Here is a 14,927-nt window from a genome sequence, read left to right as displayed (position 1 = left end):
CTTGACAAACAGTACTTAATTCATTCCTGACTTAACACCTTTTTTTTTCTTTCTTTTCTTTTCTTTTTTTTTTTTTTTTTTTTGAGATGGAGCCTCACTCTGTTGCCCAGGCTGTAGTGCACTGGTGCGATCTTGGCTCACTGCAACCTCCGCCTCCCAGGTTCAAGAGATTCTCCTGCCTCAGCCTCTTGAGTAGCTGGGACTACAGGCGCCTGCCAACATGCCTGGCTAATTTTTGTATTTTTAGTAGAGATGGGGTTTCACCATGTTAGTGAGGCTGGTCTTGAACTCCTGACCTCATGATCTGCCTCTCTCAGCCTCCCAAAGTGCTGGAATTACAGAAGTGAGCCATCTCACCTGGCCGACTTAACACTTTTAAAGTCATTGGGAACCCTTTTCTATTCTCTGATCTCTGGTCTCCTACTGTTTTTCTCCAGTGTTGTTTACACTGTGCATAGGGGTTTTCAGACAATCAGTAAAGCTGCCCCTTTCCTGTGTAATGCATGTCAGTAAACTGCTTACATAACATCTGAGTTTCTAAACAAGGGAACACCTACAACCTGGGGTGCTCTACTTCAGATCCTGCCAAATACTCATCTCAAAAATACATACTGCTTATAGTTCCCCTGTCCATATCACTCCTCATCTAATCTGTCACTGACCCTTGAAACAATGTGTGTCTATCTGCCTTGTGCACTTCACCCATGGGTCATAACCATTCATAATTTACAAGGAGTCAAAAACTACAGCAAGTACACAGGTAAAGTGCCCTTTCTCCCCATCACAACTGGTAATTATCTCTAACTTTGCAATTACTACTCTCCATTTACATTTATCTTGTTATCTGTCTTCCTCTCCCAAATGGCTGGGAATTCCTTAAGAGAAGACACCATTCATCTTTGTATTTTCAGTTACAAAATGTATTGCAGATACTCAAATGTTTGCTGAAGGAATGGGTTTTGGATTTAACTTTAACCTCTTCAGATACGAGCATTAAAAATGAAATAAGAAAATACAACAGATTAAATATCCCAGACATTAAAATGTAAGACACAGACTTTTTTCCAAGTGTCTTATTATTATGATAATTATACACCAGGGGTGTTAAAGAAGCTTTAGAGTAAAAGTTAAAATCGAAACTATAAATATTTAAGTTTAAAGCAATCATGAATACATGCTTTTTATAACACCATGGCCTCTGTGATTTACTAGATTAAGATTTCAAGTAAGAAAGGAGAGGAGAGGTTACATAAAGTAATCTTTGTAATTTAAAAAAATCCTCTATGAATATCTCCTGGAGGTGTTGGTCATTATTTCATAACAAGCTTACTAAAAAATGCCACACTCACTCTTACATATCATGATACAATCCAGGGAAACTTATTTCTTTAAGGAAAGCTTAAAGAACAACTTATTACCACAGACAATTTAAATATGCAAACTAAATCAACCTTCCTACACTCACAGAATCAATTGTTTCATGTGCGAATTATTTAGTTTCAGGCTCCAAGCAATACATTTCTTCCTAGACAATTGTAATAATAAAAGCATTGTATAAAGCTATAACAACATTTTATAAATGCAAGTTAAAATAATAAAATTGTATGGACAAGATGGTCCAAAACAAACCTCAGTAGTATAAAAAAAAATCTTGACTATTAAGTAGGTCTACAACAAAACCTAAATTCTAGAATATCATTATTAAATCTATTACATGACAAAAAGAAACTAAAACAACACTGTAAAAAAAAAATCAAGGTAAAAATAAATTGTAGTTCGTAACAGGCAAACTTGGTTTGTAACAGGCAAAGATAAATAGGAAACTGTGCTGCCAAGTGCAGTGGTTCACTCCTATAATCCCAGCACTTCGGGAAGCTAAGGTGAGAGGATCACTTGAGGCCAGGGGTTTGAGACCAGACTGGGCAACGTAGTGAAATCCCATCTCTATAAAAACTTTTAAAAAAATTAGCCAGGGGTAGTGATGTCTGCCTATAGTCCTAGCTACTCAGGAGGCTAAAGCAGGAGGACAGCTTGAGTCCGGGAATTTAAGGTTACAGTAAGCAGTGATTACATCACTGCACTCCAACCTGGGCGACAGAGGGAGAACTTGTCTCAAAAAAAAGAAAGACAAAGGAGCAATGCTAAGTGAACAGCCTACTCATCAAGTAGTCGTACCTTCCTTGACTCACTTGACTGAGATCTTTCTTCCCATTGTTCTGATTCTTGATGGAACCCCATGTAATAACAAATGGAATTTGCATTCCCTAATTAATTTACTATAATGTATGCAATGATGGTTTAATTTTTGTTGTTTTTACATAATACCGCAAGAGAAATGCCTTCATTTGCTATGGAACATGGAAAGAGGAAAGGGAGAAGGCAAATGGAGGAAATGAATACAACCAATTAAAGGCCACCAGTCCAATTCTGTTGAGCTATTTCATCCCCTGAGAGAAAGAGCCAGCCCTGTCCTCTACAAGTACAACGAGGGTATCAAAAACTACAGCAAGTACACAGCTTTTTAGAAGAGAAAGTGTATTAGTGGGAGAAGCCCATCTCAAAGGAAATCATGTTTACTTATAAGATTTGAGAATTCCCTTAGAGAAGTTGTTCAAAACCATGGTATAAATATTAAAAGAAGTGCATAACAGAAATGTTTAATAACAATATTCAAAATATTCCCTTAGTATAATGGTTCTGTGTACATGTACATGGGAGGGCAATTTTACTGCTTTTTACTTTGTCACAGGGGAAATGTTAAGTGCAGACTAACTGACTTTCAAATGAGACTAGTTTTCACTTGCTGCTATTGGAGACCAGGTCAGCCCCAGAAGTCCAAGACTGCATATTAGTAGGACTTCAAAAATGTCCAAATTTTTTTCTCATGCCTAGATCCTTCCCCTGAACTCCAATGGCCTATTTGGACATGTTTCCTTAATGTTTAGTAGGCACCTTAAACTCACATTTACAATTAGAATTTATCTTCCTCCTTGACTTGCCTCTACATCTCAGTAAATCATTAGTTTTTATAACTCTTTTCTCTTTCATGCCCCACATATCTAACCACAGAGCACATCTTGTTGGTTCTAACCTCAAAATGCATTGATTTTCCAAATACTTCTTACCACCCTCACTACTCTTCCTGATCCAAGCCAACATTATTACTCCTCTGGATTATTTTAACAGCATCAGAGTGGTTTCACTAATTCTACCATTATTCATCTACACTTTTTCCTCAAAAGAGCAGCCAAAACAATCCTTTGAAAATTTAAGTCAGATGTCTCTCTTCTGCTCAAAACCTTCCAGTGGCTCCTCATCTCAGAGTAAAGTCAAATCCTTACAATGGACAGTAATGCCCTACAGGATCTATTACTTTACTGACCTTATCTCCTATTATGTTCCCCCTCCCTCCTCTGCTCCAGTCTTACTTCCATACCTTGAGGCCTTTACACTTGCTTTTCCCTCTGCCTGGAATAGGCTTCTCTCAAATACCAACATAAATGGCCTCTCCACAACTCTTTTAGGTTTTCCTCAAAGACCACTTTCTCCACAGGACCTTCTGTGACCACTCAATCTAAAACTTCAAAAAACCTTGCCTCGGCATGTCAGAGCCAGATGTAAGACATACATTGACTTCTTTAATTGGCTGGGTTCTATATCTGCCACCTAAAATGTAAACTTCAAGAAAGTAGAGGCTTTTGTGTTCACGGCTCTTTGGTGCCTTGGAATGGATGAGGTATTCACTAAATGACTGATTAGACAATGAATAGATGAATCTTTTTTTTTTTTTTTTTTTTTTTTTTGAGACAAAGTTTCTCTCTTTGCCCAGGTCGGAGTGCAATGGCACAACCTCTGACTCTCGGGTTCAAGTGATTCTCCTACCTCAGCCTCCCGAGTAGCTGATATTACACACATGTGCCACCATGCCTAGCTAATTTTTGTATTTTTAGTGGAGACGGGGTTTCACCATGTTGGCCAGGATGGTCTCAATCTCTTGGCCTCGTGATCCACCCGCCTCGGTCTCCCAAAGTGCTGGGATCACAGGCGTGAGCCACTGCGCCCAGACAAATAGATGAATCTTATTTAAACTAACTTTTTTTTTTTTTTCTGTCACTCACAGTCAAGCCTAATCCTTGCTAATACAAGTGCCTAGCACAATGCCTACCAAACAGGAGTTCGATAAGCTGTTTTGAGAGTCCTTTCCTTATAGAGTCAAAACATATCAAAAACTACTAAAAACACTAGTTCTTTTTTTCCATAAAATACGTAGTTTGAAAGCTGCCGAGAAACCACTATCACAGTGATAGACATTTATATGACAAAAGGGTCTCACTGCTGATCAATTTTAAATCTGTGCTTAAGGGTGATTGCTGCTGAGGGGACAAAGGACGATTACCCAAGATCTTATTTTCTTTAGGTTTTCCTATGAGTGTGAATAAATATCATTTTAGATTTTCCTATCACTTATATCATTTCTCACAAGTTACTTCATATTTCCATATGGCATTCCTTCATAATTCTTGGCTGAAATGAAAAAAATTTCTTTTTTAAATTCATGCATACACCTCCAAAAAATAAACTCAGAGTTGAAGAGTTGCTGGAGACCAGTTGTTTTCAAAGGTTGTTTAGGTCTAGAACTCCGTTTTCAAAAGAAATCTTATGCCAAAGTTCAAAATACAAAATAAAGTGTTGCGGGCTGAAGCAGAGGAAGAAAAATAGAACCCATTTTCCAAATTCCATTCCTTATGTTAGCATGTCCAACTCAGGAAAATGCATTGAGCTGTACACTTATGATCCTGTACACTTATGTACACTTATGTAACTGTATGTGTATTATTCTTTAATTTTTAGAAAAGTACCAACATTTTTAGAAAAGTAACAACATAAGCCTATAAAATTTGTGGTTGTTATGTTCTAAAGTTTGAATAAGCCTCAGGCAACACACAACAAACTAAAAAGAAGTTTACATTTTAGGTGGCAGATATAGAACCCAGCCAATTAAAGAGGTCAATGGATGTCTTATGTCTGGCTCTGGCATGCCGAGGCAGGGTTTTTTGCAGTTTTAGATTGAGTGATCACAGAAGGTCCTGTAGAGAAAGTGGTCTTTGAGGAAAACCTAAAAGAGTTGTGGAGAGATTCAATTATTTGAATCTGTTCAAATAATTTCTGACAATACATATTAAAATTCTATAATAACATATTATTCACATAGACTCATGTTTACCTGCCCTGTTAATGACAGAAAGGCAGATGTGTGTCAACAATAAATAATCACGGAAAAATAAAAGCAACAACTATAACAAACACAGAGAATATTTATACAATGATTAATAGGTACTTTTCAAACTTTATAAACATTTATACATATTAACCTATTTAATCCTCACAACAAACCTCTGGGTTAAGTACTAATATTGCACCCATTTTATAGGTAGGAAAAGGAAAGCTCAGACAGAATAAGATACTTGTCTAAGATTATACCTGTAACAAGCTGGGGTTTCAACTCCAGGTGAACCAGTTACCTAACCTCAGAGTCCATGGTCCAAATAATAGTTTCTCTACGTATAATGTTTCTATAATCTAACTGCAAACATATTTTTAATTTTGCCTACTAAAACCACTTATTACAGTTATTGTTGTTATCATGGCCTATCAATAAAAAAATTCCTTAAATTCACAGGCTGATATGGTTTGGATTTGTGTCCCCTCCCAAATCTCACGTCGAATTGTGACCCCCAGTGTTGGAGAAGGGCACTGATAGGAGGTGACTGGATCATGGTGGTGAATTTTCCTCTTGCTATTCTCATGATAGTGAGTGAGTTTGTATAAGATCTGGTTGTTTAAAAGTGTGCAGCAGCACCTCCCCCTGCATTCTCTTCCTCCTTCTCCACTCATATAAGATGTGCGTGCTGCTCCTTTGCCCTCTGCCATGATTGTAAGTTTTCTGAGTCTTCCCCAGCCATGCTTCCAGTATAGCCTGTGGAACTGTGAGCCACTTAAACCATTTTCTTTATAAATTACTCGTTCTCAGGTAGCTCCTTATAGCTATGTGAGAACGGACTACCACAAAGGCATACAATAATTTCAGTTTTAACTGGTTTAGTATTTTCACACAATGACAAAGAAAAGGGTATTTTGGAAGCATGTTAACAATAACCCTTAAAAACCAAACTATTTCACAATTTAATGATAAATGCTTTCCAGATATACTTATTAGCATAATTTCCCTGAACTGTTTCGTAATACTCAAAGATGGGTGCTATCTCCATGCAGTTATAGGACTTATGACAAAGATGACTATAGTGGGTGAGTAGTGCCCCCCCAAAATGCCTATCCACCCAGAACCTCAGAATGTGACTTATTTGGAAATAGGAACTTTCAGATGAAATTAGTTAAGGATCTTGAGATGAAATCATCCTATGACTGACATCATCCAATGACTAGTGTCCATAAGCAGAGGACCCCAAGAGACATGGAGAAGATGGTGAGAAGATGCAGCCAGAGAGTGGAGTGATGCATCTACAAGCCAAGGAACACGAAGGACTCCAGGTAGCCACTAGAAGCTCGAACAGAAGCATGGGATTCTTCCTCCCCTGGAGCCTTCTGAAGATGCCAATTCTACTAATACGGTGATTTCAGGGACTTTAGTGAGAGACTAAATTTCTGTTGTTTACGGGCACTCAGTTTGTGGTAATTGGTTATGGCAACCCTAACAAACCAATACAACTACTAATTCAACATTCTGTAAGATGCATAAATACAATCTGGTTTCTGGAGAGCAGCTGACAATTCTAACTGCAGCATCTGATTATCTCCATACCTCTTCCCCCAACTGCTTACATGTCAACCTTGTCTCCAACAAGATTCATAAGATTGCCATTAATGTGTCTGCTCCATCCACTGCTTAGGTTTCTTTGTAATAAACAGATTTGTTATGTTAAACTGTCCCTCAGAAAACACTATTCTGAAATTTTCTTTCACCTACTTTGTAATTTCCTACTTCACATTGCAAAACTAAGGTGCAGTAAATATTGCTTTACAACCACGAGTGTAAGAGAGTTCTAAAACCTTGGTCGTCACTGGTGGTTCTGTCCTGTTACTTGATGTTTGCTGTGGTTCATAGGTGACACTGACAGAACTGCTCAGGTAGCTACTTCAAATCCGTAGCTGGCCCAAAATCTGCAAACACTGTAAACTGTTAGTTTCTCGAAAAGATTAATGATGTATTTATGCCACTTCCAGCCTGTTAACCTCCAAAAAGATATAGAGGTCTTCCTGATGTGGTTTTCTCCTTCATCATCATCTATCAGTCCAAGACACAGCAGATTCAGGAAATGTTCCTAGCTCAGTATCTCAAAAAGCAATCTTTTGCTGCAAGTAGTTCCTCCATGCCCAGTGTTCTTCAATGTCAATCTACAGAATCCTTAATCCTTCTAGTGATTTTGGGACATGCTCTTTCTATTCCACTCTGCTGCTTTCCAAAACAGTTTATATTTGCACTACAAAATGATCACTCTTACAATCTTATATCCAAGTCTACAACTTAAACTTTTGATGCCAACTCTATACAGATAATCACTGGAAATAAACTGGCAGGATTTAAACATGTGGTCTCTTACCAGTATACCACACTTGCAATATACTCTAAATATTTTTCACAAATCCTATGATTACCTTGGGAATGGCCCAGTTATATCTCATCATACCTTTTTGTGAAAAAAAAGTATTAATTTGTTGAACATAAAATTTTACATATTCTAACATTTTGGTAAGTATATGCAAACATATATAAATTATATTTTAAAAATAAATTTAACTTTTATTATATTTGGCTTATATTAACATTAAAATTATTTTAGAATTCCTAAGTATACTTACTAAATATATATAAATATATACGTAAAGTATACTAATGTATGCTTTAAAATTCCTAAGCAAATTCCTAAGTATATTTATTAGATGACTGCAGATAGTCAAATTAGTTCCCTGAGACATAAAACCATTAGGAATCATAAGCTGGCTTTACGAACATAGCTTTTACTCCACAATCTATCTGTAGAACCAGCAGTACACAACTTGGATATACTAAATACTTTCATTATTCCCATAGGAAAATGAAAAAAAAAAAAAAAGTAACATCATCCACCTATGCCTTACTTTTGGAAAGGTCTCAAGAAATAATGCAAAGTGTACTGATTTTTATCAGTTACCTGCTTACATGAAAATTACAACTATTATAGTAGCAAAACAGGGAGAAATGGAAAATAAATATATATATTTATGGATATATATATATTTATGGATATATATATAAATATATATATGGATATAGTGAGTAAAAGAAAAACACAAAAACTTAGTATAGCACAGCATGATTAAGTGTATTCTAAAACAAAATCTAGGAAATGCCATAGATCTAATCCTGAAATTAAATGAGAATTTTCATGAATATATTTATTTAAAATGCCTTAACATATCCTTATATATGTACTAATTTATGTTTCATGTCTACTCAAAAGAGGAATTGAAGCATACTTGCAATTATTTCAAATCATGTGATAATTCATAGTTTGTAGAAGAACCTTTGATATTTCTAAATTGATTACTAGTGCACATCCAACACAGCAGGTCTACAACTGCTACTTCAACTGATTTGATAAAGTGAAAAGTCATTCAGTATAGGCTACTCTATTCTATAGCCAAAGACCTCTAAGCAAATGAGAAAAATGTCTTAACTTAGTATATTAGTTTGATAGGGCTGCCTTCACAAAATACCCCAGGCTGAGTGGCTTAAACAACAGAAATTCATTTCCTCAATTCTGGAGGCCAGAAGTCCAAGATCAAGGTGTCAGCAGAGTTGGCCCTCTGAGGGCCATAAGGAAATGATTTGCTCCAGGCCCCTCCCCATGGCTTGCAGATGGCCACCTCCTCACTGTGTCTTCACATGGTCTATCCTATGTACATGTACATCCCTGAATGGCTGTGACTCTAAATTTCCTCTTCTTATAAGGATACAAGTCAGATTGGATTAGGGATATCCTAATGATCTCATTTTAACTCTCCTCTCTTTAAAGGCCCTATCTCCAAACATAATCAAGTTCTGACATACTGAGGTTTAGGGCTTTAACATAGGAATTCATGAGGGACACAGTACAGCTTGTAACAGTTAGAAAACATTTTTGTTCCCTTGACCATTCAATAAAAGCAATATCCCACATGGTTGTCTTCTATAACTAAATTATTTTATTATAAATATTTCCACCACCAACAATGTATCCTATTAACTACATCATATAGGCAGATACGGGTAAAAAAAAAAGTGTCTTTTCATAACATTCTAATATTCTACACCTGATTTGAAAGACCAAATGAATTAACAGATCATACACAAATTATGAGGCCCCAACCTACAACTTCCATGACATAATGATTCCAACCAATACAATGTTAGCTGCGTTGATTCTGCTTCAGGGGATATAAAATGCAATTAAACTAATAACTAATACTGATTATTCAAAATATGTATCAAACTCACTGACAAATTTTAATGGGCATTTTTAGAAGGCTATAGCAACAAAGAGATTAACATATCTGCCTGTTATAGCAGATGAATTTGAAATTTTCAAATACTATAAATTTTCCAGGTGATTGTCAACTGGAAATTAAGTGTTCTAAGTGCTCACAGTAGGTGAATAAAAGATAAACATTTGGTATTTAGTAAGACATTTATCATAAAATGATGGAAACTCATGAGGAACTGGAAACCAGGAGACATATTTAAGCAGACAAATATTAGGGTCAAATCAAGGAATTGCTAGCTAAGAACATACAAACAGAGTCTTAAAAGCAGAAAGGGTAGTATTAAATGGAAAGGATTTAAAAATCAAATACATCAATGAATGCTCTTAATGCTAAAATATGGAAACAGAGAAATATGGCAAAAATTAAAAATGAGTTATCATTGAATCTACTCTGATAATACACTGAATATTGATCTCTTCTAGAAGCTTAATTCTATTCCCAGCTGTCCCAGGAATAAACCCTGGTCTAGAGCAGCAGTTCGTAAATAGTAGTATAAGAATTCCTGGAAAACCTATGAATTTATCCTTAAAGAAAGAGAAGAACACACAAATTTAGGTGAGTTTCCCAGCAAAAAGCACCAAAGGGAAGGTGACATTTACTTTTAAGTTTCTTGATGAAGGAGAAAACTAGACAACATTCTTGGTCACAGCTGCAGCTTCCCATGGATTTAACTTAGGCAAAACCCACCATGCAGCTCTGTATTGAGATGCCGAAGGCTATATAGAGATATGATAAATGAGAGAAAAGATATCCAAAGAAGGGGGGCGGGGCAAGCAGGATTTTCTCAAGTAAATAAAATTTGGAAGGAGAGGTTAAGGGTGTAGGAATCAAGAGTCCCATTTTGTGGCATAATATGATTCTGATACCTTTTTGAGGTACAATGGAAATGGCAAAAGCTGTTGTCTATACAAGTGTGGATCTTAGAAGGAAAGTCTGGGATATAAATTTGTAAGTCATTAACATAATGGTGGTATTATGGGAATTGAAAGCATCACCTAAAGAGAAGATCTAGGGAGAAAAAAAAAAGAGAAGGGTTCACCATTAGGTTAGTGAAAAGCACTTCAAAAAAGCAATGCATAGACACTGCACAGAAGAGGAGAAAGTAGAGGAAATTGACCGTAAGAGAGAAGAGTCAGCTGGGAAAGAGATAGATGGGAGTGAGACAGATTGGGTTTCACTAAGACACAGACATTACACCTGAACCAAGAGTAAGACAACAGCACAGTTTCTGACACAATGTAATCACCCAATAAAGGCTTGTTAAATTAATGACTGGATGAATGAGTTACAGACTGAACTAGCATGGCATTTCTAGAATTAAGAGTTGACTAGGAAAGGATGGAAATACATGGTAAAATTATGATAACTCTAAGAAGGTCAGATCAAGGTGATGCTGTAAACTTACCTTGGTTTTACTTTAATATACTCACCAACCAAAAAAGAAAGAGTAAGTTCTGTAGTATTTTCTACTCTTTAATAAAATTTAATAATGAAATAGATTACCGGGAAGTAATCAATAAAACTTTTGTAGATTAATTTTAACTGCTTAGAAAAGGAAAAATGTATTGAACCTCAGAAGTACAAAAAAAGAGAAATATTACAATGGTATACAGAAATACAATAATGACTCAAAATACTTCCACTGAAATGCAACAGAAAAACTGTAAGCCATTATATCTTAGAAAAGAAGCAGTCCTAATGAAGTAGATTTTTGAAAACTATCATACAGGTAAGCTCATTAGTTGCAATGAAAGTTCTCCCTGCTGATCTAGGAGTACTTAATGATCAGGATTTGTTATGTCTCAAAAACAAAGGTACTTTTTAATTCATGTGATAGCTCACTAAGGAGGTTTCAAATCTGGAAACTTTTAAATGATGATACATAATACATGTATAAGAGCACGAAAACACTCCAAAGCAAACACAGACTTAGTTAATTCAAAACATTACATTTTGTCCTCAAGTCTCATTCATTAATAAAGTAATATAATAATTAAAAAGTTATGCTCAACAATCACCTATACTATAAAAAGTGCTTCAGTGATGGCTTTTCTGTGTTAAAGATGAAGTTGGCTGCTCCCTGTGAAACATATTAACGGTATCTGCGGACCCATGCACTAGACACTAGACTCCACTCTTAACAGATGGAAACTGAAAAGCCCCCAAACCCCAGCACGCCCTGCTGAAATACCAAAGCAACAAACGGAAAAATACCCAGAAGAATCAAACCAAGTTACAGTTCTGCAAGTCCTTATCAAAGGTAAATATTTCTAAAGAACAAATTAGAATATTAATAAAGAATTTTAAGTATGAGTCAACATAAATATTTTAAAAATTTCATTTACAGCAAAACCTGCTAAACAATAAATTCTACAATAAAAAATACATCTACTAAAACCATGTTTTTCTCCAGGAAAAAAAATTCCCTGTGTATTTCAAGGTATTTTCTACTATGTTTTCATCCACTACTCTGCTATCTATCAAACTGCTTAATATCCATCAAGAATACTCATTTCCAATTTTTTTCATCCCATTGGGTCAAAAATTCCAAAATATCAGAATTCTCTCTTTAGAAGAGTTGATTTCCCTGAGTTAACGGACCAATCAGTAAGAGCTATTTTGAATATCACTGAGTGATTTTGAATGTTTCCAACCCATTCAGATCAATGCCCTTTTGCCCTATCTCAGGTGGTTTAACACAAGAAAATAATTTCAATTATTTTCCCTTCTTGAATCCTATTAAAACATCTATAACTATATATATGGATTCTTCTTATAGCAAGGACATTTTTTGGTAGCAGAGGGGTAAAGTAAGTAATTCAATCATTCATTATAACACTAGGATTTATTACTAAAAATTTAAGTAAAAAGCTTATTTTTTGTCTTACAAATCAAGACAGGCCATATGAAATATTTACTTCAAAGAAACATACATCTCAGAACAAACTTTCAAAGAACATCTCATCCAATCACATGTTTCTTTGTCAACAAAGTTCTATAAGCCTCATTTTATAGAAGAAGAATAATTTAAAGGGAGCAGGAAAAGATAAAATTGATTTTTTTAAAGAAGAAATATTCATTCTAATATGGAAAACAATAAAATATCCTTCTTTAAGTTGAATTCCAATATTAAAAAGAAAATAAAGAGATTATAAAGACAATTTCATATTACTAATGACTAGTAGTCAACAAAAAAAGAATACAGATATTCCAGCATTCCAGATGAGTTGTTTTCCAAAATGTATTCATAAATTGGTTGTTTGACACCAAGTACAGTTGACAGAATCAATGTGAAATATAAATGAAAATTGAGGCCAGGTGCAGTGGCTCACGCCTGTCATCCCAGCACTTTGGGAGGCTGAGGCAGGCGGATCATGAGGTCAGGAGATCAAGACCATCCTGGCTAACATGGTGAAACCCCGTCTCTACAAAAATACAATAAATTAGCTGGGTATGGTGGCGGGTGCCTGTAGTCCCAGCAACTTGAGAGGCTGAGGAAGAAAAATGACGTCAACCTGGGAGGCAGAGCTTGCAGTGAGCCGAGATCAGGCCATGGCACTCCAGCCTGGGCGACAAAGCGAGACTCTGTCTCCAAAAAAAAAAAAAAAAAAAAAAAAAAAAGAAAGAAAATTGAATTATTAAGGTAGTCAAAAAATTGTATTTAAATCATATTATAACAAAGTATTAATAATAGGTCTATCTGTTCTATGACCCTTTACGGCCTGATCTAAGCCCACAATTGAGACTAGAATCAGGTTAGAAATTTGGACATTAGGAGTGGGTGAAATGAAACTCTGGCAGGTATGGTGTCTTCTATAACAAAAAAAGAGAGCACCAACAAGTTGGGCAGAGATAGACTCAGTACTCAGGCAAGTGGGGATACTGATTGCTGGTTCTGGTCTCAGGAACATAATAGGCTATCAGTGCCTATGAATGACATTGAATCAAGAGAGCATCACCCTGGCCAAAGTGGAGATTTAGCAGTAGAAGGTAGGGCTAGCAGGTATCCATAAGGTTTAAACTGCAAAGTAATTTATAATATAAGGTCTCATCATCTAACTAAACAAATTAAACTCATACCTCCATTCATGACAACTCACAATATTCTACAACTCTCTATTTTTAAAATGAGATACTGGGTATGAAAACACTGTGATAAAGTGGAAAGTATATACAAATAAAAGGTATAATTTTCAGTCCTTTAGCGCTGAAGACCAGAGCCATGAAATGTTTCTTAAAAAGGCACAAACCTTTACTAGCTTTGTCTAAAGGTTCCAAATCACCCACAAAATTCAGTATATCAGGGTACTTCTCTTCACATACTTCCACCAGGAAATGAAGTAGCGTTGTTTTCTGATCTGCTGACTTTGTGTCCTTTAGCTAAATAGAATAGGAGGGAGAAAAAACACAGTCATAAGAATGTTGATATTCTGTCTACTTAAATAATGTTAATACTGTATTTTGTAGATAAGGACTCAAAGTTGTAAAATTGGTTGATTTCGTTTTTGAAAAACAACTATTTAAATACTTGACAAACTACTTTTGACTTGCTGCTGCTTGGTGAAAATCATTATTTGTTGCAAAAAAGGAGTAAGTTTAATCTAGTATGCAATGTTTTATAGAAAAAAAAATATGTGGCAAAATGTCTAGGAAAACAGAGTAACCTATAAGTCTATTTAATAGGAATATTTAAACATCCCTGGGCATTCATCCATTTATCATTTGCACATATTCACAGAATGCCTACTAGACACTGTAGTAGTTGGAGATCTAACAACAAATAAATCACAGACTTTCCTCAAGAAGCTGTTTAGTTAAAAAATATACATATTTTCCTTGGTGTGACAAATAGTATAGTAAAAATAATCACAAAGTTCATCTAGGAGGACATGGCATCAGAACTGAAACTTCAAAGACAGGAAGTTGTATGGGCTTAGGGAAGAGAAGGAAAAAATACAAAAGTGCAATAACACAGGTTCATGCAGCAGCATTTACAAGGACTATAGATGAGGAAGGATATGACACATATGAGGTGGCTGAGTGCCTCCAGAATTAAAGTGTATCTGTATTAGGGAAGGCAAGTAGGGACATGGCAAAGATATAAATCTGAAAAGACCAGAAAATAAAAGGAAAGGTAATGCCATGCAATGGAAATAGGATTTTGATTTTGAAGTAATGCCAGTTTTCCATCTAGATGAGAGATGATCAGATATACATTTTAGAAAGCTCCCGCCAGTGAGTGTGGCTAAAAAGATTAGGTCAAGAGTACTAAGAGAAGCATGAATAGTAATTAAAAAACCCGTGGCAATAATCAGGCAGGGAAAGAGGGCAGTCTGAATGGAGGT

At 35.7% G+C, this 14,927-nt stretch overlaps 1 protein-coding gene across 3 annotated transcripts in view; it reads right to left on the bottom strand.

Annotated features, from left to right (window-relative positions):
* DIAPH3 (diaphanous related formin 3) overlaps positions 1 to 14,927 on the bottom strand; it is a 517,788-nt gene that overhangs the window by 177,827 nt on the left and 325,034 nt on the right. For all 3 annotated transcript variants that reach the window (XM_030922410.1, XM_030922411.1, XM_010368580.1), the window contains one exon: positions 13,833 to 13,962. In XM_030922410.1, coding sequence (XP_030778270.1) covers positions 13,833 to 13,962 — 130 coding nt within the window. The remainder of the gene's footprint in view (positions 1 to 13,832; positions 13,963 to 14,927) is intronic.

This window comes from Rhinopithecus roxellana, chromosome 18 (genome assembly GCF_007565055.1).
Source record: "Rhinopithecus roxellana isolate Shanxi Qingling chromosome 18, ASM756505v1, whole genome shotgun sequence".
Taxonomy (NCBI): domain Eukaryota; kingdom Metazoa; phylum Chordata; class Mammalia; order Primates; family Cercopithecidae; genus Rhinopithecus; species Rhinopithecus roxellana.
The sequence above is the reverse complement of the archived record's forward strand: the minus strand, read 5'-3'. Positions and strand labels throughout refer to the sequence as shown.